The following is a 26,412-nucleotide window of genomic DNA, read 5'->3' as shown; positions in this document are numbered from 1 at the left end:
AACATACATGGAGAGGAAAGAGGAATGTGTGTTTTATAAGCCAAGGTAGCATGTGTTTAAGGGGTCAGGCATGGACCCTCAGGCCTGATAGGGGCGCTGTGGAACAGTGGTGGGCAGAGTAAAAATCATAGAGTCATGCCACAGTATAGTAGTCCTCCTTATCTGTGGTAATGCTTCCTGTGATTTCAGGTACCCACTGGTCAACCAAGGTCTGGAAGCAGATTGTCAGAAGGTCACTAGTAGCCTAACACTACGTCACAACACCTGCATCATTCACCTTATTTCATCTCTTCATGGAAGGATTTTATCATCTCATGTCATCACAAGAGGAGGAAGAAGGGTGAGTACAGCGCTCCTTTCGCAGTACAAAAATGGACTTTCATGCAATTCATTTCAGTCAGAAGTTCCAGGGATGGATTTGGAAGACAAAAATCATAAGATATTCTGAGAGAGGTCACATTCATGTAACTTTTATTGCAGCCTATTGTTATAATTCTATTTTGTTATTAGTTGTTGTGACTCTTACTATGTGACTCTTACTATGCCTAACTTATAAATTAAATTTTATCATAGGTATGTATGTACAAGAAAAAAAAACATAGTATCTATAGGGATTGGTACTATATGTGCTTCTAGTCATTCCCTGGGGGGCCTTGGAACATGTCCCCCATGGATAAGAGGGGGGGCCACTATAGGTGCCATTGGATGCTTAGCTCCCACTCCACCTGGAGATGTCAAGGCCTTGTTTTCTGTCCCAGGGTCTGTGTGTAACTGGGATGGGAGACCCTTTTACTTGAGAGCTATTATCTTTGCTGCATGATTAGACTCTCCTGACCTTAGTTCTCACTTGTAAAATGAAGTAATAATAGTATCCATCTCAAGGAATTGTGTGATTAACTGAGTTAATACCTTTAAAAAAGAAAGAGCACTTAGAGCACAGAGTGAACAAGCCATGCATGTTAACTATTATGATGATGGTAGTAGTAATGACCATCCCTATTGGATATCACAGATGGAGGCAGCCTAGGGTGGTTACATGATGTCGCTGTCTCCTGGCAAGGATCCAATGAATCCCCGCTTTACACCTCCATGGCTTTGCTGAGGACATGGTGAAGAGTGTGAGGACTGTTGTTCTATCTACTTCTGGAAGGGGCTGATGGAGAAATAACCAGGCCTGTGAGTTTATACAACAGTGGGTCAAAGTGTAAAACTTGACCTTGAGAATTTCATTAATCTCTTCAATTACATTGAAGGTAGCAGAGAAGTCACTTCTCACACGGGTCCCCAAGAATTAAAAGAGTAAATGCTGTCCTCTAACTCTTGGCCTTGCCACTTATCAGCTGTGTCAACTTGGGCCGGTTACTTAACCTCTCTGAACTGCAGTTTCTTCATTTGTAAAATGGGAAGACTATAGCATTGTTGGAATTACTGAATCAGATGATATCTGTAGAGTTAATAGCAAATTAAGTTCTTGGATCCAGGCGACAGCTCAATAGAAGCCTGTTATCATGCCTATTATTATTTTTATTATAAATGCTTATAATTACAAGCTACCTTTACAGTTTTCAATTTACAACGCAGGGAACAGGTTACTTTCACAGCAGGGCTTGTCCTGTGACGATCTTCTCCATCACCTTAAAAGATGTTCACATTTGTAGGAATTCCCTCACCTGGGCTGGGCCTGACCCTCAGAACTCTGTGGTTGTCTATGTGAAGATGGGCATTATCCATGGGAAGATTTCCATGCAAAAGCGTCCTGGTTGCACAAGGGTTGGGTCCAAGTCATCCTGCCTCTGCGAGTGTCTACAGCCCCAGGGAGTGGGTCATGGCTCCTACTGGATGATTAGGACTTTTGAGGACTTTTGAAGACTTTTGAGGTGTCCAGACTCAAACCCTCCTCACCATTGACTCTTTCCACTGGGCAAATTCCTAGGAGTAGACTGGCAGGATTACATGGTGTTCGTTTAACTTTTTTTTTTTTTTTTTTTTTTTTTAAGAGAGAGAGAGAGTGCATGAGCTGGGAAGAAGGGCAGAGGGAGGGAGAGAGAGAATCTCAATCCTACATGGGGCTCAATCCTATGACCCTGGGATTATAACCTGAGCCAAAATCAAAACTCAACTGACTGAGCCACTCAGGCACCCCTGTTTAATGCTAAAAAAACTGCCAACTGTTGTCCAACATGGTTGTACCATTTTATATCCCCTCCAGTTCTAACTGTATCATCTCTCCAGCCTCATTTTCCATTCTTCCCCTTACAGCAAAGTCAGTGCTTTCCAAACTTCAAGAAAAAAATCTATCTATCTATCTATCTATCTATCTATCTATCTTTAACATTTATTTATTTCAGAGAAAGAGAGAGGGGGAGAGACAGCATGAGCAGGGGAGGGGCAGAGAGAGAGGGAGACACAGAATCTGAAGCAGGCTCAAACTCATGACCTGAGCTGAAGTCAGATGCTCAACCAACTGAGCCACCCAGACACTCCATATATATATATATATATATATATATATATTTTTTTTTTTTTTAAGAAGCAGAACTTTAAAAATAACGAAGGCCATACCTAGACACCCAGTAAATAAAGCAGAGGGAGATAGATGTTTTGGCTGAAGGGTTGGGGGAGGTGCATGGAGCCTGAAGCTGTGAGGCACCTCTGCCCACCCTGGGGCTGAGGGCAACACAGAGTGAAGACCCCTTCTAGGTCACAAGCATGAGTTAAGTTCAGTTGGATTTAACTTTCAGTTGAATTCTGGGCCTGTCAGAGAAGCCATGATATTGTCCTGGCTTGGGCTGCCAACATCTCTGCTAGCCATGCTAAAAGCCTTCCGTGGGGGTCATCCAAGCTGGGGGCAGAGGGCGAGCCCCTAAGAGGAGGACCAAACGCAGCAGGCTTGCTATGGGGATGATGTTTCTTACGGGACGGAAAAGATTTTCAGGATATGAATGCTACTTTTCCACCACCGTGGTGTGTCAGTCAAACTTACTCCGTCTGCAGGACAAATATCAGAAGCTGTGGGACTCCAGATACCAGGGACAAAGGAACAAATTGGGAACATTGTGCACAAAAAAGATTTTAATAAAGATTGAACTGGCTCCTCGAGTAGATTCTGCCACTCTTCTTATTGTGATCTTGACAGTGATGCAGGGCGGGAATGAAAAGGCTGAGCCTGAGGCGATTCATATTCCTGGCACTGACAGGTGAGTGTAGCCTAAATGGTGGCTGACAACAGAGGGGCCTTTGCAACGGTGCTCGAGGGACACCCTCTCTTCCCGCCAAGATCTCCCCTCTCTGCCCTCACCACCCAGCCCCACCTGGCTCAGGGCTCCAACGCTGAGGCCTCAGTGTGCATGGGGAGCTTGACGAAAGCAGATACCTGGGCTCTTAACCTTCACTCAGCACCCCTTGGGTAGGGACCTGAGGAGCTGTGTTTTCACCAAGCCCTCCACATGTGTCTTCTTCCTCCACCTTTCACCTTTTATTGTGGAAACGTTGAAACATGTACAAAAGTAGTTAGAATAATATCACAACCCCCTGAGTATTTACAGCCCAGCTCCAACAGGTACCAATACGGACAATCTTGTGTCATCTCTAACCGTTCCCTTCTTTTCTTCTTGTATTAATTTTGAGTCAAATCCCAGACATCACATTATTTCATCCATAGACAGATCAGTATGTATGGCTAAGAGATCAGGGCTTTTTTTTTTTTTTTTTAAAGATATATCCACAGTATCAAATCTCACCCAACAAATGAGCAGTAATTTCTGGGTGTTTCTTATACAAAGTCAAGTGAAAGGACCACAGTCCTAAGTGCTCTTGTCCAGTTGGAAAGTCACCTCCTCAGCTAGCAGGAGCCACCCTGACACGTGCTAGAGGAGGATGTGCATTTTTTTTTTTTTAATATTAGTTATCTTTAACTTTTATTTATTTATTTTTTTAACGTTTATTTATTTTTGAGACAGAGAGGGACAGAGCATGAACGGGGGAGGGTCAGAGAGAGGGAGACACAGAATCCAAGACAGGCTCCAGGCTCTGAGCTGTCAGCACAGAGCCCAACGCAGGGCTCGAACTCACGGACCGTGAGATCATGACCTGAGCCGAAGTCGGATGCTTAACCGACTGAGCCACCCAGGCGCCCCAGATGTGCATTTTTTTTAAAGTTTATTTATTCAGAGAGAGAGAGAGAATGCAGAAAGGGCAGAGAGAGAGGGAATGAGAGAATTCCAAGCAGACTCTGCACTGTCAGTGTGGATCCCCATGTGGGGCTCAAACTCATGAACTGTGAGGTCACAACCTGATCTGAATCCAAGAGTTAGTAGCTTAACCGACTGAACCATCCAGGTGCCCCCCAGGATGTGCCTTTTTAAAGCTTGCAGGAGCGCTACTTCTGGAAATCTACACTTAAAAGAGAAAAATAGCACAAAGTCACGCTGATTACTTGCACTGCAAAAGTGTCCCTGACTCTCAGGCCTAGGAATCTGGGAGTCTTGTAGTAGAAGCCTTCTATTTATTTTTCAGACAAATTCTGTATTCTAACCTAAAGGGCAGAAGGACAGCCGTTGAGTTTCCTAGGGATAGTCAGTCTCTGGGGCTACTAGTATGATGTCACTCTGCGGGTTCTCTGAAATGACCCTAGTTTTCAAACGTCTGGTTAGGAAACCTGGGCTTGATTCCTATATGGCTCTCCAGTTTATGTGTTGTGTAGTTTTCTTATGTGCATTATAGACGATGGCCTTTGCCCCAGTGAGCTCACAGGGGTGTTTGCCTGACAGTAGATACCGTGGCTGGTATACGTACCTGCTGGAGTCCAGGGAGGGTGTGATGATGCTGGTCATGTGCTCTCCTACCTGGTTGTGCTCACTGCCCCTCCGCCCCCAGAGCCCACCCACAGCTTTGCAGGCCCACCTTCACTCCTGGATCTCTAGTCACGGTTTCTGTCAGGAGCTCAGCAGGAGCCAACTGCACTTCCCTGATGCCCAGAGTCCCCAAAGCTGGTGGGCAGAGCAGGCCCTGTTGGGACACCTGCCTTACTTGCTCCCCTTCAGGAGCCCTTTGCACTGCATGGTGTGAATCTCCCTGGCCGACTGTCTTGTCTCTTCCTGGTAAGAGCACAATTGCCCATACATGGAGACCTCAGACGTAAGACTGGTTTGGCCTTGGCTAACCAGGTGTCCCTCGATTCCAGGGAGGGGCAGGGAACGAGGAAAGGGAGCTTTGCCAGTGGAGGAGGCTGCATGAGGAGACAGCGAGATGCCAGGGTCTTCTCATGCTGTCTCTCCTCAGAGGCAAATAGTGTTCAGTCGTAAGCAACCAGGAAGATGAGTTCACCCGTGTGGAACCCAGTGCAGTGAGGCCAAAGGCTCAAAGTCCCCTGATAACAGTTTCTTCCTCTCAGCAGAGGCCCGGTTGTGTCTGGAGAGTGGTCAAAGGAGTAGCTGTGGACAGAGTCGCTTCTCTGCCTGCTTTTAGATGCCTGGAGAGGCCAAGGTGTATCTCCCAAAGGGCCTAGTCTGTCCAGAAGTGACTGTTTATTGACTGGCTGGACATTCTATTCCTAGAGGCAAACAGACCCCGCCCCCCCCCCCCCCCCCGAAACCTGGTGTTTCTGAGGAGGTTCACAACAGCCTACTGGCACAGCTCAAGCAAAGGTATCTAGTATCCACCTGGTGAAACCTAGGCATGACTTCAGGGGTTGTCAAAGAGGAGGCAGGCCATGGGGGAGATGGCCTTGGCTTTGGAACTAGTAGGTCCCAGATTCCATTTCGTGCCAGTGGAGTGGGGGGCGGGGTGTCAGTTGGTATAACCATAGCAGAGGAGAGTTTGATGATGTCACTCAAGATCACAAATGCATGTATCCTTCGACCCAGAAATTCTGCTTGAGCAAAAGGACATATGTCAAGGAGGCTCACTGCGGTGTGTTAGTAATAGCAAGAGCTTGGCAACATCTAAATGCTCATTGGTAGTGGACAAGTTAAATAACCTGTGGTTCTTCCATACCATAGACTTTTAAAAAAGAATGAGGCAGCTCTATACATTTACTGCTACAGAATGATCTTCAGAGATATTATTGAGTGAAAAAAGGCAAAGTCCAGAATAACGTATAGTATGCTACCTTTTGTGTTTTGTAAAAAAGATTCCTTTTATATGCATAGAACATGTATGGACAAATAGCCAGAAACTGAAAACCCAGTTTATCCCTGGAGCAGTGACCTGGGGGGGGGGGGGGGGGGGAGGGAAATGTATTTTTTACTATAAATGCCTTTGTAAAATCTGAGTTCTGTACTATTTGTGTATGTATGTATTTATTTATTTTTTAACGTTTATTTATTTTTGAGACAGAGAGAGACAGAGCATGAACGGGGGAGGGGCAGAGAGAGAGGGAAACACAGAATCGGAAGCAGGCTCCAGGCTCTGAGCCATCAGCCCAGAGCCCGACGCGGGGTTCGAACTCACAGACCGTGAGATGGTGACCTGAGCTGAAGTTGGACACTTAACTGACTGAGCCGCCCAGGCGCCCCTGTATGTATTTAAAATAAAGTACATTTGAATAAAATTTCTGACATTTATAGGCTGTGTGACTTTGGGCAAGTCACTTACCTCCCTAAGCCTCATCTGTAGAATCGGGTAAGATTTCTGTTACAGTATTGCAATAATGATGAGAACTAATGGAGAGGAAGTGCCTTGTGCAGGATGTGCTGGTGAAGGGGATTCAGCCAGTGGAGCTTCCGTGTTTGTTTATGATTATATTTTAAGTTGTTACCATCTGGATACCAGGGTGGGGAGAACAATCCTGGGCTGGGAGAGATGGTGGTTTGGAAAACCGTGGACACCTCAAGGGCAAGGATGGCCTCTTCATCCCCTCCATGCCTGGGCCACGCAAACCTGGGCTGGTTGGGTGGTGCTGTTGTCCCTAGCTGCCTTCTCTGAGCAAATGTATGAGTAGTTGAGAATGCTCTATCCGCTAGAGGGCGTCGGCTACTGGGTTGCTTCTCTTATCTCTGGAATTTCTTCTTGGGCTGCCAGAATGTGAGAGGAGATTTGCCAGGGAAAATGTTTAAGGTGACCTTTTCCTCAGTACAGTGACCATGAATACATTGCTTATTGGTTCTTGTTAGGCCTGGGGGATTCCTAATCACCAAAGGTGCTGTAGGAACCGGCATAACCCTGGGGATGGGTGTGTGTGTGTGTGTGTGTGTGTGTGTGCCTGTGTGTATACATGGGCTTGCATGGTGTACATGTGTGTACACACGTACATGAGTGTGTGTGGGTGTTTGTGTGTGTGTGCACGAGGCTGTGTGATGTGTGTTTGCATGCATGAGCATGCATGGTATACATATATATGTGTGAGTGCAGGGCCCTGGGTTGTGAGTTCTGGGTCAGTTAGCCTCTGCCTGAGGGGTGCTCTGCCCCGAAATGGACTGAGCTGTTCCAGGCTTCCAAGCAGTCAGGCTATAGGACCCATACCTTATATTTGGAGAATGCTTTATATTCTTAGATCCCTCCATCTACCCTGGATCACTGCTTCTCACTGGACCTGTTCATCCACCATTTCTTGCCTCCCTGTGCCTTTATGAATAAACTTTCCCCCAGACAGGAGGAGGAAGGGATCACCAAGAGAATTCCATGTCCCAGGTAAATCATGCTCCAAATGCTCTTCTCTGGAGGATAATGTGCCCCAGCTTCTGCTGGTGCTGGCTGGGGCACCTAGTAGACTGTGTCTGTGCCCTCTGCCTCCACCTCTCCACTCACAGCAGATCCAGAGGGGCTAGAGGACATTTTCTTTCAGTAGTCTCTCGGTGACACATCATGGGAGCTCACAGCTCCTGACTCTTAGACCAAATCTCCAAGATTAAGCAACAGCTGTGGATTCCAAGGGGGATGAAGAAATGGTCTGTCCCCAGGATGCCTAGCTTTTGTAGGTGCTTCTAGGCCAGGGAGCATGCTGGGAATGGCCCCAAGTTCTGACTTTGTAGCTTATGACTCTGGCCGTTGACTAAAGAGGTGTGGACTGGATGGCACTTAGGGTTTGTAGTAATGATGACAATAATAGCCAGTAACACTCAAGAAGATATCCTACGTGTTTGACAGACACTGCTCTAGGTGCTTTGCAAACATCAACTCATTTAATCTTCTGAATACAGAGGATTCAATACCTCCTCAGCTATTTAATACCCCATTGGGTATTACTCCCATTTCACAGATAGGGAAATGGAGGCACAGAAATGTGATATGATTTACCTAAGGACACACAGCTGGTAAGTGGCATAGCTAGGAACTGAACTCAGGAAATCAAGCTCCAAAGCTCCAGTGATTCAAAGCTGGTCTATTCAGGTTCACAGCACTTCTTCGAGGCACCCAGAAGGGGAGAAATCTCATTTTAAAGATTAAGAAAGCTCTTGGGGTGCCTGGGTGGCTCAGTTGGTTAAACATCCAACTCTGGCTCAGGTCACGATTTCATGGTTTGTGAGTTCAAGCCCCGCATTGGGCTCTGTGCTGACAGCTCGGAGCCTAGAGCCTGCTTCAGATTCTGTGTCTCCCTCTCTCTCTGCTCCTCCTCCACTTGAGCTCTCTCTCTCAAATAAACATTAAAAAATTTTTTTAAAAAAACACATTAAAGGTGAAGGAAGCTAGATTCCAAAATGGATACAACGCTTGCAGTTTCATAGGCTCTTCTCCACAGTCCTAGTCAAGGAACACCCCATTCAGAATAAATCTGAAAAGCAAGGCACCTTGAATACGTGTCTGAATTGGGGTTGGGGCGTATGTTGGGAGCCGAAGAACCTTTCCTGCCCAGGAGCCAGGGTCCCATGGGCAGTCTCTCTAAAGGTACATCTGAGAGCGTGGGAAGCTGCCGTGGCCTTCCGCACCTCCTCCAGCAGGAGAGGCCGAGCCATTCTTCCCTCCCGGGTCTCCTCCTCTGGCTGAAGGGAGGGGTTCCATTGAAGCTTCTTTACTCCCGGCATAGCTAGTGGAGGAGGGTGGGAAGCCACTGCAGGCACTTTGGCGGCTCTACTGGCGGTTCCTTTTCATTTAATTTTATTTTTTGACTCAGTCCCTCAAACTACCAGGTTTGCTGGCTTCCTGCTGGCTCTCCACTGAACCCAGCCTTTGAATGGGGGACCAAGTCCGAACAGCCTCAGACGTGCCCTGAAGGTGAGAACCGCTGCTCATAAAAGCACCTTTCATAGCATTAAATTCCTCTGCTTCGGAGTCTTTGAACCTGGAGTGATCCACAGGTTGCAGCCCAGCTGGAGATGTGTGATAAAAGAAATTGGCCTGCTCAGAGTCCAGTGGGAGCTGTCAGAGGAGGAGAGTTTGATAATGTGAAGCTGGGCCTGGTTCTGAGACCCCGGTAATTCCACAGCATGGGTGGACAGGAGGTCACCCACGCATTCAGGACACCGCCTAGTCCAGTGACACCACTTCAAGCTCCTCCAGACTTTGAGGGCCTGAAGAGAGGCAGTGAACCCAGATCAAATGACCAGAGTGTGTGTATGTAACGGACCCACATTCCCCGACAGTGGGGATGGATGACTGGCTAGACAGGGACCCCAGAACCTGATCTGTCTGGGCCCAGGGTAGGACTACACTTTCCAGATCCGTTGAAGTCAAATGTGGCCATGTGAGTTTCTTTGGCTGGTAAGGAGTGAGCTGGTGGAAGCCAGTCCTTCTTTTCCACTGCCGGGGCAAACATCAGTGCTTGGGTCGGGGGGGCAGTTGTGCCAGCCTGGGTTCTAGCATGTGCTACATGGAGCAGAGGCCCCAGCTGACCTGTGATGGTAGTGCAGCCCAGCGAGAAGTCAGTCTTTGTGGTTTCAAGCCACTGAAATTTTGGGGATGTCTGTTAATGCAGCATAATCTAATTAATACTGACATTGACATTCATGGATAACCAGATTGATGAACTCCGACTGTGGATCACTTAGCTAGTGTGGTATGCATCCCAAGCAACAAAATTTGTTAACCTAAAGTGCACATAATTTCTGAAATTGAGTCTTTGTGGTAGGCACTACAAGCACCTTGCAAGCCAGTGGGAAGGGAATTTGGGAAGTGGCTCTGAGCCTGCTGGTACTCTACCACTGATTCTGCCTGGCTTAGAGACTTCCAGTACGTAGGACACCCAAGGACTGTGATGGGTCAGGTGCTTATTTTTAGTTCTTTTTTTAATGTTGATTTATTTATTTTTGAGAGAGAGAGAGAGAGAGAGAGAGAGAAAGGACAAGGAGGGGAAGGAAGGAGAGAGAATCCCAGGCAGGCTCCATGCTGTCAGCACAGAGCCCAGTGTAGGGCTGGAACTCATGAACTGTGAGATCATGACCTGAGCCAAAATCAAGAGTCAGATGCTTAACAGACTGAGCCACCCAGGAGCCCCTTATTTTTAGTTCTGTAATGAGTCAATGGAAACAGCTATCTTTTACCCTTATCTATTAAAGCTGCAGAAGGGTATCACAGGCCTCTTGAGTAAAAGAGGAGATGTAGGTCCCCTTAATGTGAGGTTCTCACATTTGCTATACATTAGAATAACCTGGGAATTTGAAAGCCCCATGCCCAGGTCAGGCCCCAGACCAACCCAGTCTGAGTGTCTGAGGGGAGACCAAGATCAGCAGCTGCCAAAGCTCTCCATGTGATCAATATGCAGCCAGGCCGAAAACCATAGTCATGGGGGCTCCTCTTCTTTCACTAGGGACCATATTTTCACCAATGTCTTGAGATGGTCATTTTGCAGAATTCTATTGCCTACATATAACCTGTGTCTCAGGCTGCAACAGACGTTGGAAAGAAAAGGCCTGGAGACTCACTGCAGTCTCCTTAGTGTGAGGGCTTATATGTCAAAGGGGGCTCCTGGACCAAAGATGGCCAGCTATGGTCCCTCCTAGGAGGGTTTGGGGGTACACAGACCTGGATTTGAGCTCCTACCCCACCCTTCCCTGTAATAGCTCTGTGATCTGCAACAACTTGCTTGACATCTCTGAGCCTCAGTTTTCCCACCTGCAAAGTGGGGATAATCTAATGTCAGCCTTATTGGCTTAGCACAATTGTCTCTGAATAACTACTAGCTATTTATTATCTCTCTCCCAGGTGACTTGTCTTGAATGATGAGGCAGGTGATGTAATTTAACAAATTCTGTCTGCTGCCTTTGTCCCAGTCCATGCCTTCCCTGGTAAATGGGACCCCAACTCCCCAGCTGCCTAAGCCAGAAACTTGGGAGGCATTCCAAGCTGTTCAGTCTCTCCCTTAATCCCCACATCCAGCCCATCATTAACCATGATGCCTCTACCCCCTAAGAATCTCATAGATCTGTCCAGTTCTCCTATTCCTACCGCCACCGCCTTTCACCCCCCACCTTGTGGGCTGTCTGCACTAATGCAGTAGCCCCTGGTGAGTCTCCCCAGCTCCCCCACTTTGATGCTGCTCTAATCCACTTCCCAAAATACAGTCAGAGAGATCTTTCTAGAATGTAAATTTCCTACCAGATATTAAAGCAAATTTTAAAGTTGTCATAATTAAAACAGTGGGGATGCTGGTGCATAAATAGACAAACATATCAATGGAAAGAAAAATAGAAAGCCTAGAAATAGACCTGAATATATACAGGAAGTTTATATATTTGAAAAGCGGCATTTCAAATCAGTGGAGGAAAGATAGATTATTCAATAAATAGCATAGGCACAACTGGGTAGTCATCTTTCCATAGAAATAAAAGTGGATCCATACCTCATACTTCATACAAGGAATGGTTAAAAGATATAAATGTAAAAAATTAATTGGTAAAGATACTAGAGGAAAACATAGTATATCTCCAAGTGGAGAGGGCATTTTAGAATATGACTTCAAATCAGAAGCCAAAAAGGAAAAGATCAAGAGATTCAACTTAAAAAAATTCTCTATGGCAACAGTTACCATAGGCAAAATCAAAAAACAAATAAATTGGGGAAAATATTTGTAACTCATATCACAGAACAAAGGTTAATTTCCACAATATGTGAAGAGCTTCTACATATTAATTAGAAAAAGACCAACAACCCAATGGTGAAGTGGGCAAATATATGGAGAGTTGAAAGGGAAATGCAAATGACTATTAAGCTTATAAAAATAAGGTGCCTGGGTGGCTCAGTCGGTTAAGAATCCGACTTTGGCTCAGGTCATGATCTCACAGTTCACGAGCTCGAGCTCCGCATTGGGCTCTGTGCTGACAGCTCAGAGCTTGGAGCCTGCTTTGGATTCTGTGTCTCCTTCTGTCTCTGCCCCTTCCCTGCTCACACTCTGTCTCTATCTCTCAAAGATAAATAAACATTAAAAAAAATATATATATATATGCCCAACCTCACTCGAATAAGATACATGTAAATGAAAAGGACACTGATATTAGTTTTCACTTATTAGATTGAAAATTAAAAAATTTTGATGATACAGGAATTGCTGAGAGTGTAGGGGAAAAAGCATCATCAAAAAGCTATTTCGGAAAAAGTAGCAAGATGACAATGACACCTGTGATGGATAGTTTCATTTGTCAAAGCAGAAAGGCTATAGTACCCAGTTTTTTAATCCAACATGAATTTGGGTGTTGCAGTGAAGGTATTTTGTAGATGTGGTTAATATCTACAATCAACTAACATTAAGTAAAGGAGATTCGTCTTGATAATGTAAGTGGGCCTCATCCAATCAGTTGAAGGTCTCAAGAGCAAATACTGAGGTTTTTGGCAGAAGGAGAAATTCTGCCTCAAGACTGAAGATTCAGTTCCTTTCTGTCTGAGTCTCCAGGCCACTGGTCTCCCCTACAGAATCCAGACTTGCCAGCCCTCACGATCAATTCCTTAAAATAAATCTCTCTCTCTTCTATAATCTCCTACTCCTTCTGTTCCTCTAGAGAATCCTGACTGATATAATATCCTTTAATTCAGCAACCCCGCTTTCCCACTTGTGGAACGCTTGCACACATGTGAAATGACCCATGTACCATTTATTTCACCATAACATTGTTTGTTACAGAAAGAGTGAAGGCAACCCGAGTGTCCATCAGTAACGGGATGGTTAAGAAGTCATGTTAATCCGCAGAGTGAAGCACTGTGTATGAGGCAATGATGTAGAACGGTTTCCGAAACTGATTTAAGAGAAAAAAAAGAAAAATACCACACAACGTTGACCAGCGTGCAGGGTATGCTCTTTCGTGTGTAGAAAGGGGGGAAATATTCCAGTGTTTGTAAACATACAAAGTATCTTTTGGCGGGCACATAAGAAATTACCACTGAATGTCTCCAGGGCAGGGAACCAGTGGCCAGGGCATGGGACAGGAGGGGGACATTCCACCTAGGCCCTTTTGTTTCACAAAACAAAGCCTCTAATGTCTGATCATATCACTCCCCAGCAAGGGTAGCTATCGTCCTTAAGGCAGAGTTACATTTTTTTTTTTTTTAACCAGGGTTTATGAGGTTTTACGGCCCTGCCTCTGCCTTCATCCCATCTCTGACCCTAACCCCTATGGTTTCCCATTCTCTGCATTCTCCATACCAGTCCCATATTTCCTTATTTCAGTTCCTAAACTCATATGCTGTCCCTTGGGAGAGCAAATTGGGAATGCCCCCGAGGCTCTTTCCACAAGTTCCTGGTTTTTGGTCCTTCTGTATTGTTCCCTTTCTTCCTAGGGATGGGTGGCATGGCTAGTGTTTGACGTCCCTCTGCTGTGAGCTTGGCTTCCCCAGGGAACCCAACAATGAACACAGACCTCTGCCCACTGGCTTCCTCTGGGCTCTGGGTGGTCACGTCCCACCCAGGAGGATTACGGCAGTCCTTATTCTCTTTCTTGCCCTCTTGGGGACCCCTGGTCCATGAGATTATATCATTCAGGCTAAGAGACTGATAGGGATAGGGACCCCGCCCCCCCAGATGGCCTGTTGAGGCATCTCAGTTTTTTTTCATGTGGGCACAGGGAAGAGAGCTCACTGTAATTGAACTTTACCTACCTGTTCCAGAAGGAACTAGGCACTTGTGTCTTTCAAGGCATCCTCTGTCTTCAGACATCCAGCTGGTCAGCACCCAGCCCTCAGGAAGTCCTGTTGTAGGAGGAAGACAGCAAACCTGGGGCCATCCCCTTAAATCATTTCAGTGGGGGATGAGTTAGACATGACACTTTGGAAGCACACCTGGCTAAATGCAGTGAACTTCGGGTGAACAACGGCTTGGATTCTGTGTCTTAGGACAGGACAGTGGAGTAGGTTAGTAGATGAAGCAATCTGGACCTCAGAGCACAGAGATGGGATAAGACATGCAGGGTGTATGCTCTCTGTCCAGGGTTTGGATGTATACATTTGGTGATGGATGGGGGAAATGATTTGTCATGTATAGATTTTATTTCTCTCATTTGCAGTTTGCTGACTTTGCACATATTCCATCTTGGATGAGTAACAGGGTCATAGGTCAATGCTGAAAGGGACTCAGTCTGGTACAAGTACAGGAAATTCATGTATAGTTTTTTCCCAGTGAACAGAGCTGGGGTGTGTATAATGGAAAGCATTATGGTTGGACTGGACAGATTCGACAGTTCAGATGGACAGATTCTGATTGGACAGATTCGACTTTGGGGTTTTGTAGTTTCATCTGACTTCACTCTGGAGCTTGTTAGAATTTTATGGCATGGAAAACTGGAACTGTCTCCTAAGGATGTTGGCACAAACAGGGGCACCTAGTCCTGGGTGTGGCCCCCCACAGGAGGATTTAAACTGGAACCTCTCTGCCGTCTTGGGATCCAACAGCTCTGATGGGACCATTTCACTCACCAAAGCTCTGATTTTGTTTCTCCTGGATAGGACTTAAAAAAAAAAAAAAAAAAAAAAGAACTTCAAAAAACTGTGGAACACACTATTTAAAAACATGCATTCTGAGTCAAGTGTAAACACAAAGCTGTCTTTTTATAAAGTCTGAGCTTTATAAGGTTGCCAAAATGCTTCTCCGTCAGTTTTAAAAATTGAAGTAGAAACCACTTAAGAGTGAAAAATATTCCATGGAGGAAATTCTCAGACACTGACTTCCCAAGTTTACATCACAGAGAGGTCCATATCTGTGTGCAAGAGCCCCATGGGCGAAGCTGGTCAGATGGAGACCTTGGGCCAGGTTGTTACATGGGAGGATACTGTGAAAGACCATTCACTCCAGTGGAGCTCCTCAGCAACGTTTGTAAGGTCGTTCTTAAGTTTGCCAAAGATCTCCAATTCCCTAGGCACCCGCATTTCCTACTTCATGTACCTGTATCCTAAATGTGTAGATAGATGCACACACACAGAGGAGCCACCCTCCATTCTCAATCCATCTGTGCCAGAAACTGAGCGTGGGAAGTGAGAAGACACATCTCAGGGATGCTCTGGAAATAGTGCTCTATTGCTTGACCCATTTCCAGAGACTTCAGGTTCATCTCACCTCCCATAACCAGTCCCATTACCTTCTGGATTTTCCTCTTCCTTTCCTTCCAACACATCCCCTTTCTCAAATATTTTGTTTTCAGCTCTTAGAAATGACTAGGGAACAAAGTGCTTGTGTTCTTCAGCCCACTTCCAGGCTTTCCTTGGACCCGATAGGCACTTCTCTACTGTATTGTGGGCATTGTTGACCTGGGTGAGGGGAGATGTTGGCATTAGGATTTCCATCATCTCATCCTGAGGGCAATATCCCAGACTGATTTTGCAGACTGACCCTAGAGCTTAGGGAACCAGAACAGTGCTACTTTTTATAGCAATTTGACAGAATAATTTTGTCGAGTCTAGTACAAGACAGGGCTTGTGATTAAAAAACTTTCTTATTGTATTTTACAAAAGAATTGGGCTATGTGGATTAGAAGTAAATAGCCACCACTGCAACTGTAATTCACAGATGGTTTGAGACACAGTGAGCTAGGGCATGCTAGAGCTACTGTTGACAATTCAGAGGCTGAAGTGCTCAGGGAAGAGGTGCTTTTCGGGTATGGATTGTGAGGTATGGATGGAAAATAGAAAATAGAAGTGTTTGTGGAAGACTGTGGAGGGATATCTGTCAGGTGTGCTGGAGTGATGTGCTAGCATCGCCCACTGGAAAAGGGGAAATAGATGAAGTACAAGCTGCCATAGTGAGCTTCTCTGTGGGCCAGGTGCACGCTGACCACTCCACATCTTTATAGAGAAGGGTTAGGTTCTAGTTATGGGCGAGATTTTTGCTGTCCTTAAGCCCCCCTCTCAACATCCAAGTCTTGGGCTGATAGGGAGTCAGGACCATGGATGAACATAGTAACTGTTCCAGGGACCAAGCCAAGGTGCTTTCACAGGAGTTTGGATTCTCCTTGTATTACCCCCTTGGCACCTTCCTCATTAGCATAGAGAGCATGAATTGATGGTGCCCATCTGTGCTCCTTCTGGAGTCCTCTCACAAGCCCATTGCAGCCTCTTCCCAGCCAGTATGCTATAGAGGTGTTACACATCCCCCTTTAATAATGGAATTAAGGCTCTTCTGCAGAGAGGACTGCTAGGGGACACCCTAAATGCTCTACCCTATGAGTAATGTCTCCAGGATTGAACATTCTGTTACTAAGTTCAATGGCAAAGAGCCACAGCTTTGCTGAGAAAAGCACGAGCCAACTCCTTTCGGGCTACCATGCTGAGCCCTGTTTCTCTTAATCTCCTACCTTTCACATTTATTCTCATTTCACACATTGCAGAAGTGAGGCTCAACTTTTCTCTTGCACATTATCCCCTTCCCTTCAGAAGAGTCTGGTCATACAGTGAGTTGTATCTCATTTGAGTTATGAGAATTTAACTTTAAGAGGAATTTAGCATCATTTAATATCTCAGCTTATGAGGCATTTCTACATGTTTCCAGGGAAACCTGATTTTGCATTTCGGTTGAGTAGCTTGAGCCTGGTAAAAAGAGTGTGTGGTCATTGTTACAATATCAAGCTGTGGTTGCCTCAGAGAAATCTTGGTTTGGTGGTAACCTCTATATCCTATTTTTTCTTTTGTCTTCTCCTTCTCTGGATTACAGGTTTAATTATATAAACCTTGAGTATCATTAGGCCAAAAAACAAACGAAGCCAAAGATCAGAGAGGTTAAGTAACTTGTTGCCTATCACACAGCCCGAGATTTCAAACCCATATTAGTCTCTCCAGCCATATCCTTAACTGGCATTATTTAGAATTTATATCAAATATCATACTGGAATTAGAGGTATTAGAATGAGATTCAAGCCACGTGTAGTCAAAACCCCAAGGCTCCAAGGACGCTGCTGTTTCTTCTTGCCATGGTTTAGGGTTGCAGTATGATTTCATAGGCATTGAGGATGGAGAGTAAGTTATAAGCAGTATCATTTACAAGGATAGGGTTTGGATTTAGAAACATGCCTTCAAGTCAGGTGATGCATTCATTGGCTACTCTGGGCACATATCAAGCTGCATAAATTTTTATACCTCTCTACCCTACTCTTTTGTAAAAAAAAAAAACAACAACAACTCATAGTTGCAGACATAATTTGCATAGAACGGTCAGGTGGTAATAGTTTACAGGGATGTCATGTTCATTCTTCCTTGCTAGCTTATTTCTAAGATTCAGTTTGTTTTCTAATCGATCACATTGACAAAAAGGAAAAAAGACACACACACCAGTGTTACAAAACCTTGTATTAATCATTTCCCTTCACTTTCAATATAACATTGATATGAAATATAGCCATGATTCTTAGTTACATGGAGGAAATGAGTAATAAATACATTGTAGCAAGTTTAAACCACAAGGGTGTTTCACTGGTAACAACATTTGAAAACTGTACACTTGCAAAGAACAGCATCTTCAAACATTAGTATATCTGTATATCAGTAAAGCTTTACATGTAACAAACATGCTATTTCCATATATGACAAATTTAAAAAATATGCATTGCTTGGCAACATGAACTAGGCAAAAATAGTTCTTTGTTCACTAACTTTATACAGGAAAACAGGACGGAGGCATGCATGTACAATAGGGATGCCTGCACGGGGCATGCAACAAAAGAAAGCTTTTTAAAAGTCAGCTTACATTAGGCATAAATACACGAGGGTTATATATTAATAAGGGAGGAAGTCTTCTGTTTGACATTATTAACATTCCTGTTTTCTTCCTATTCCTCCCAGAGGAATACACATTCACCTTTAAGTAAAGATAAAGGAATTACAAAAAAATAAAACGCACTTTGCAAACATCTCTGATGACTTGTAAAAAAAAAAAAAAATCAACATTAGTGTTATCACAGCCCCATGTGCAAATGATCCTTCTGCAGGTCCTCCTTGTAAGAGGCACACCCCAGTGCCTTGGTCAGGCTGTTTCCCTGCACCCAAGCTGGAGCTGCCCGCTGCAGACACCTCCAGAGGGCCGAGACTGCGGCCTGCTTTTCCTCCCCTCGCTGCCCTCCTGGTTGCATGTCTATGCATTCAGCCCAGCTCAGCCCCCCAGACTGGGCTTTGGGTGAGATCCTGGTTCTAGCTGGGGAATGCACATCTACAAACCTTGCACCGGCAGTAGCTACAAGAGGTGCAGAAGAACACAGACCCGGAGAAGTCTCCCATTCCATAAAAGGCAGCCAGTGACACCTCAAAAGAAAACCTTGTTTCCCTCAGTGTCTCTTCAAATGAATGGGAGATGGGGGCCCAGCTGTAGTTCCAATCCTGAGTACCAAAAAGGGACCATCAATACACAGGATTTGAGAGCTCGGTGCAAACAGCCACCCTCTGCAGGCAGACCCAGCAGCATCTGTTTTGCTTGCTGGCCCTTTAAAAAGTGAAACTCAAAAAGCACGTGGAAAAAGACACATATCAGCAGCAATGTTTCATTTCTTGTACACAGTTCATGTGTGTCTTCCTACTGTTTCTGGTTAAGAAACCACTATGAATAAAAAGCACCAATAAAACATCATACATGGTAACAATATCGTAGACCGCCACTGTCCCTGGGACAGTGTAGAGATGCCAAAATACATACTGCTTAAATCAGAAAAAAGGGGGGAGGGGAGGACATGTAGTGAAATAGATTTTACTCTGAGATTTTTAATGTTTACTATTAATATAAAACAGTTGCATTTGGGGGTCAATGGGTAAATACAAAAAAAGGCACTGCCGCTTTATTACTAAATATCGGACTTCACAGCCTTACGCATGCAACTGTTTGATTCTTTTATAAATAAAGTTCTTTTGCTTCAGGATTTTAAAATTGAGCTGTATACCTGCAGTCAACACAGGACTCAAAACAAGGTGGGGACAGGCTCCTAAAATTTATCAGAACACTCAACTTAAAAAAAAAAAAAAACACTAATAGCAAAACACAACTAAGTAGATAAATCTATACACAGTCGATGAAAAATAAGCTTTTCTTTTTTTTAAAAAAAGAATTATGTTGTTATTAATAACAGACTTTATCATGGTTACCAGCCATAGCAAGTTAATAAGTAACATATCCAAAATAATATCTCTAATAATCAGATAACCATTGTTTCTATATTCAGTGAAGGAATAAATAGAAATCCAGATTTGCAAATACTTTAAGGTCTTCTTCCTTTTAAAGGATTCATGCTAATGTGATTGTGTTTACAATCTGTTTTCTGAACAACCCAAGTCTTTATGGATATATGTGTTTTGCAGCAGATCTGAATGCTTTCTCATTTCTCCACAAGATGTGTAATACCATTGTTTTTTCTTCTCTTTATTAACTTCCTCAGCATCCAAAAACACCTTCACAAACCCTCTGGTCTTACTTTGGCCTTCAACATTTTTGATCTAGTCCTGCCTTACATGTGATCGTCCATCCCAACACATTCCCCAAGTAACACTAAGTTTGTTTAGAAAAGGGGTGTGGAGGATGAATGTTAATGGCACTTGGTTAAAAAAAAAATCAACTAAACAATGCTGCCTCTTTCTGCACATGGATTTGCATCTTTACAATGTAGTCACCCAAGAGGAAGTCTCTTTTCTTAATGCAAAGCATGGTATCATGGGTTCAAGCCCCCTTTACTCGCTAAAGGCTGTCTACAATTAAGATGCTCCCACCTTTTTAAACCTTAAGACTTAGAAAGCAAGGCTGTGTTAGTGCACATTTTTAATCTTGAAAGGAAAAGAAAGTTGTTTAGATTGCATTAAGGCCTTTTAAATCTGTATTTACTTCATTAACCTTTCTTTCTTTTTTAAAAAAATAACCGTAAGCGAGTGCAGCTATTTTCATGGTGTGATCTCAATTTCGATTCTGACTTTGCTAAAGAAATGGCACCAGACTCACCCATTTAATAAACAGGCCTTATACCACCTCCCTGATCTCGCCTCTGGCTGAGCATTCATACCATCATTTACACAACCCAATTTTCCAGTGCAGAGCACAACTCCTCTTCGATTTCCTTTAATACTCTCCATTGTATCGAATCCCAAACGTAGTCTTTCTTGCCCTTAAGAAACAGAGCTATTACTTTGTGGTAGCATAGTTTGTTCATCTCTCACTATGTCAGGACTGGTTTTTTCTCCCTTCTGTGTGCGGCTGGGTAGATAAATCAGCCAACAACACAGCAAATCCCTGACGTACACGTGGATAGAACCACGTTTCCATCACGCAGTTGACCTTTCCTACACCTTCCTTCACTGCCCACCTGGTACGGTGGGGGCCTGGCCGCGTGGACTGCACATGTCCCCGCAGGCCCTCTCTGCCACTTGCTGACTGACCGGTTTATACACTGTTGCTGGGCCTTGCTCTCCTCCTGTTCCTCAGCAGCGAGCGAGCCAGGGGGTTGCAGCCCCCAGCTTCGGGTTTCTGAGTGCAACCGCAGTAGAAGCGGTGTTTTGAGCCCATCATCTGGAATTAAGGCCTTTTGCAAGGCGAAAATGTCGGTCCTTGCCATTTTTCCTCCAGGGGAACTTGAACCCACGTGTGTGTGTGTGTGTGTGTGTGTGTGTGCGCGCGCGCGCAGCGAAGCAGGGGGCGCTAGGATGAAACCTTGCAGTAGGGTGGGGAGGAAGAGGTCTCCGGGTGAGAAGCAAATCCAGCCCAGAAAGGGGCCGCAGGACTCTTTTACAATCTCTTGGTGACCCGCGAACAAACACTAACTGATCACACGGTGCGTCCCCCTCGTACCTTCCCAGTGCTCTACCCCTCGCAGCCACATACTCTCCCGCCAACCCACCTGCACGCGCCGCCTCCCCCCTCCGCCCGCGGGGGGCGGGGGGAACGACTGACGCCTCGGCCCACGTGACGTGCATTCGCCTTCCCGGCAAGCACCGCTCCGCAGCCATTGTAAGAGACAACCCTGCTGCTATTATAAAAATAGAGGAAAAAAAATGAATCCGTATCAACAAATCCTTTACAAAAACCATAGTATGAAGAGAAGTTCTATCCAAACTCTTTACACATTATGTACCCTTTAAAATTGTTATGTAAACAATACACAAATCAAAGTTTCTCTGCAATTTTGTCGGAGGGGATGTTCCCCCTCCGCCGCCGGTGCCGTGTGGCCCTCTCCCGCGGCTCGACTCCAAGCCGGGTCCTCGGGGGAAGCCGATCCGGGCGGCGGGGAGGGCGGGCCGCCATCTTGCTTTGGTCGCAGGCCCGCACGACTGTGTCCTGGGGCCTGACTGCGGAGGCGGCGTCGAGGCGCTCCCAGGCCCGAGGCCTCCGCCTCCCAACCGCGGCTCTCGCGTCTCTTCCACGGCGGTGCTCTTTTTGTTCTCTTCTGCCCCTCCTTCCATCCAGGAGGCCACCTGCGCTCCCTCGCTTCCCTAGAGACCCCCTCCCCCACCCCGCACACCAAGCCATCCCGTGACAGAAACAAATGACAAAATTACCACTCCCCGGTCTACTGATATGTTTACAAGGACGACCTACGCTCTCACAAAATCAAAATGGGAGAGGGACCAGGGGAAAAAAAGGCTGCAAAGGATCTCGGAGGATTCCGTGCAACCCTGAAGATGGTTGACACTGGATCCGCAGCAGTCGATTTCACGGCCAGCGCGGTCGCTCTCATCTTCAGCTTCTAGATTGTGGAGGTCCGGTCAACCCCGTCTGGGAGAGAGAGAACACACGATGGGCACAGGTGAACAAAACCGTTTCTTCACGTCCTTCCTGGTCTCCGAAGACAGGTGAGGGCCCAACTTACCCATCCGCTCACTCCCTCGTTCACACACCCACCCACTCAACATCTGGAGAACAGCCATCTTTCCAAGAGCTGTAAAGAGCCTGGGAATCCACGTGAAGAGACCTACTCCTCTCACATGCTAGTCGGGACAGACACGGAAAGCCACAGTGATGGAGGAGTGATGGCTGCTATGATGGAGTATGTGCCGGGCACAGCAGGAACGTGGAGGAAGGGCTATGTAAGGTGCCCCTGGAAGTCAAGGGCAGTTTCACAGAGGAAGAAAATGACTTTTGTAAGATGGTGCTGGTAGCAGAAGAGAGGAGGAGGCAGAAAAGGGAGAGGGTGAGGAGGGCGTCCAGCTCACGCTTACGTGTGATGTTGGTTGTCAGATGGTGGGGGCTGAGGGCTGGATGGAGGTCTAGGATGAGGGGTGCGGGGGATGGAGGAGTGGCAGGAGATGTGCCGAAGAGCTGGCAGCAGGACATGCGGGTGGGCCTGTCCAGCTTACATCCCTTTGGCAGCATCTCTGTGTCACCGAGTCCCTGTTGAAAGACTGGGCATGAGGTGGCTATGACTCTGAGCCCTGGTCACAGCTGACTAGACCAGGGGTATGCATCTGACCCGCAATGATCCAGCTTCTCAGCCTCAAGAATCTGATTCGGGGTACGCACCATCGTTAGAGGTTGTGGGCACGGGGAACTGAAAGATCCTGTGGAAGTGGGTGAATGCTGAGGCTACGGAGGGTAGGCCGTGTCTACATTATGGAGAGTTGGTGAAACCAGGCTATAACATGGAGGAGGTGCATGTCAGAGACAGAGGCTAGGAGTGAAACAGACTGCAGAGGGAGCTGATGGCCGCCCAGCTCCTTTTCGGTTGTCTGCGTGCACATGGGACTATAGGAGAGTCCCCACCCCAGAATGAGGCCATAAGGGTCTTGTGTGCTATGAACAGGGGCTTGGACTTGGTAATCGGGGCATTATAAGCAGAGTAATCAGATCTGATTTTAGAATGGCTTCTCTGGCAGTTGTGTCAGATGACCTGAAAGAGGACACGGCTCGTGGCAGGAGGACCCCAGTAGTGGTCCATGCTGGGGACTGTCTGCAAGGGCTTACCCAGTGAGCAGACAGAAGCATGGGTTAGCCACTGTAGTAGGTAGAAGCAGCTGTGTTCAGTGACCACGAAATGAAGGCCGGGGGAGGGATGCAGGAGGCCTCCCTGGTTTTACTGATACCCAAACATCAGCAGGTGTGTCCTGATCTAAACGATGTGACAAACCTGGTCTATCAGGAGCATCTAGATGCGGCAGGCAGAACTCACGTGAGAGGTGAGTGGCACAGTGTTCAGGGAAAGCTGTGGGACCTAAGTGATAGGGAGGAATGCCGAGTACACTGCACAGGCCTGGCTTCCTCTCATGGGTAGGTTCACGTACAGTTTTAAGAGACGGTACCGGGTTTCCGGGTTTGCTGGGTTTCTCCCAATGGTAACATTTTGCAAAACTATAATATTACCACCAAGGTACTGATGTTGATACAATCTACCGGTCTTACTCAGATCTTCCCAATTTTATTTGTACTTGTGTGTGTCCCTAAAGTTCCATATAGTTTTTGGAGAGATTTTAAAGAAGAAAAGCAAATGACCTTTGAGAGTGTTTATGGTATCAGGTCATCAATCCTAGAGGCCCCCACATGTTAACTTATAATCAGTAACCTTTTGCTGACTTCTGCAAGTGTTAACCTGAGCCTCTTTTTTTTTTTTAATTAAAAAAAATGTTTATTTATTTTTGAGAGAGAGAGAGAGAGAGAGGGAGAGAGACAGAGTGTGAGCGGGGTAGAGGCAGAGAGAGGGGAGACACAGAATCCAAAGCAGGCTCCAGGGTCTGAGCTGTCAGCACAGAGCCTGACGCGGGGCTCGAACTCACAAACCATGAGATCATGACCTGTGCCGAAGTCGGACGCTCAACCAACGGAGCCACCAGGGCCCCTAACCTGAGCCTCTTATGGTGGTTCTGCAGTGGTAATGGGTCATGAGAAACAGTGAGTCTGTGTAAGTGTGTACATAATGTGTGGCTGTGTAGAGGTCACTCTCTTGTCTATAGAAGTGGAGTGGCACACTCTTGTCAGGGCTCACCAGTCTGCTCATTAATGCCAACCCTTCATAGCTGTGTAAGTGGGGAGCTAGAAACATGAAAATCTTAATTAACCTAACCCCCACCTGCATTTTTACTGAATTCCAATCCCACGCCTCATCCTACAAGGGTGATGGCATTCATCTGCTAGGAAATGACCAACAGGTACGTCCAGACTCACCATTTACAGTTGTGCAAGTTGTGCACTGCATAACTCTGAGCAGCACCATTCACATGTATTCATTATAGGTTTTATAGTTATTATGACAAATATCAAGTAAGTGGCAGAACAGCATCTTGAGAAAGTGGAGCCTTTTTCTAATTTGCACAAAGTCTCCATATCTGCTAGAAGTGGGGCTGTTAATAAGTCCCAAGGAGGAGTAAGGAGAGAAGATGAGAAGGAATGGCAAGGAGCATCAGAGAGTGGACTGGACATTCTCTTTGTGGTAGGATTTACTGCAGACTTCATCCTGCTTGAAGGAGCCTTGCTTTTGTAAAGCTGTGGCTGTTCCTGCCCATAAAACCCCTCTGCAGGAGGAAGATAGCAGCCAGGCCTGAGTCTTCCTTTATATCTGAGGCCACCAATCAGGAGCAGGCCCAACAGAGCCAGATGAAAGCCTTAAATATTCACAAACCAAGATGGCAGAGGCAACTACCTCCTGGGTGCTTTGGAGGGGCCAGGGGAAGTGCAAAGCAGAGACAGACAGGGAAGGCCAAAGAGAAAAATGGCTTAGACTGGCACAGGGGGGCTGCAGTTAGTGCAGGACACTGAGAGCAGAGATGTCAGCACAAAAGGTTGGGCCCGCAAGGCCTGGGGTCCATGGACCATCCTAGTATGTGGTATCCCAGGAACTTGGACACCCTCCCTTCCTGTCCTGAGACACAGACAGAGGAATGTCTTTTGCTTTGCTTTACTCTCTCTCTCATTATTTGTCCTCCTGTAAAATGACTAATTCATTGGCATTCTGTCCCCAGAAAAGTCATCTTCCCCAGCACCTGGAAGAGGTGGGCTAGCAGAGAGTTGCCGTAATAGTGGGAGGGCTCAATGCCACTGTGCCCAGTTGGGCCACCCTGAACTTAATTTGCATTCTTTGCTCGGGAAACTGCTTACGAGGCTTCCCACCAGAGAGGATTACTGAGGGAAAACATAGCAATAAAAAGGCTTAGGAGATTAACAAGATGAAAACATTAGCAAAAAAAATCAGTTCAAAGAGGTTTTCTGTAACTATAGAAGAATAGGCTAAAAAACGAAGCCTTTCCAATGAAAACCTCCCTTTAATAAAGCGCATTTGGCACTCTTGCTACTAATGATGATAACGTTAGCACTTAGCAGTTTGATAAGGGCTTCCAGCATGCCAATTATCTGAGATATATCAAGCCCTGGGGGAGAAGGTCAGTTCTCCTTGCTGACTCTCAAAGGCAGCAGGAGTTCTTCACCCGCCAGCTCCTGTAGGGTGGCAGGGAGCTTGGGCTGCCTGCAGTGGGCTGAGCTTGGCCTGAATTCTCACGGTCTGGGAGGCTTCCCTTTTTGAAAAATTGAGTCGTAATTTGCATATCACAAATTTCACCCTTTTAAAGCGTATAATTCAGAGGTTTTTCGTATATTCACAGAGCTGTGCAGCCATCACCACTGTCTAATTCCAGAACGTTTTCATCAGGTACCCATCAAGCAGTCACCTCCATTCCCAGTTCCCTCCGGCCCCTGACAACCACTAATCTATACTGTCTGTCTCTATAGATTTGCCTGTTCTGGACACTTCATAAATTCCTAAATGGAATCAGATACTGTGTGGCCTTTTGTGTCTGACTTCTTTCATATAGCATAATGTTTTCAAGGTTCATCCAAATTGTAGCATGTATCAGTAGCTCATTTTCTTTTTAAGGCTGTATGATATTCCACTGCCTGGCTATACAACATTTCACTCATCCATTTCCATCTGCTGATGGACCTTGGGTTTGTTTCCCATTACTCATTAGGGGCTATCAGTGAGCTGACCCAATCTCCTTGGTGAGCTGGAGAAGAGGAGCTCATGGCACCTCCCCTATAGGGGTGCCAAGGATGGACCAATGATGCTGTGAAGCTTCTAAGATAGGAGTGGCCAAGTGTTTGCAAATGGGGTTCCTGGAACCCCAGGGAGGTCACATCGGGAGCTGTGCCTTCCCACTGTCTGTTCAGTCAGCGGTGCTGGGAGG

At 46.0% G+C, this 26,412-nt stretch overlaps 2 protein-coding genes across 11 annotated transcripts in view; one reads left to right on the top strand and one right to left on the bottom strand.

Annotated features, from left to right (window-relative positions):
- The window catches only part of GCH1 (GTP cyclohydrolase 1), an 83,182-nt gene extending 74,051 nt beyond the window's left edge, over nucleotides 1-9,131 (top strand). Inside the window, exons 6-7 of one of the 3 annotated variants that reach the window (XM_078448235.2) lie at nucleotides 190-340; nucleotides 9,050-9,131. In XM_078448235.2, coding sequence (XP_078304361.2) covers nucleotides 190-340; nucleotides 9,050-9,109 — 211 coding nt within the window. In that variant the 3' untranslated portion in view covers nucleotides 9,110-9,131. Of the gene's footprint in view, nucleotides 1-189; nucleotides 341-9,049 lie in introns of those variants that run through there. The other 2 variants (XR_009605541.3, XR_009605542.3) reach the window with 2 other exon arrangements.
- A 12,678-nt stretch (nucleotides 9,132-21,809) lies between these two features.
- Nucleotides 21,810-26,412, bottom strand: part of SAMD4A (sterile alpha motif domain containing 4A) — a 210,715-nt gene continuing 206,112 nt past the window's right edge. For all 8 annotated transcript variants that reach the window (XM_060617285.3, XM_060617280.3, XM_060617283.3 and 5 more), the window contains one exon: nucleotides 21,810-22,021. In XM_060617285.3, the coding sequence (XP_060473268.2) occupies nucleotides 21,993-22,021 (29 nt within the window). In that variant the 3' untranslated portion in view covers nucleotides 21,810-21,992. The remainder of the gene's footprint in view (nucleotides 22,022-26,412) is intronic.

This window comes from Panthera onca, chromosome B3, assembly GCF_046562875.1.
Source record: "Panthera onca isolate mPanOnc1 chromosome B3, mPanOnc1 haplotype 2, whole genome shotgun sequence".
Classification (NCBI taxonomy): Eukaryota; Metazoa; Chordata; class Mammalia; order Carnivora; family Felidae; genus Panthera; species Panthera onca.
This window is presented reverse-complemented; position numbering and strand designations above follow the sequence as displayed.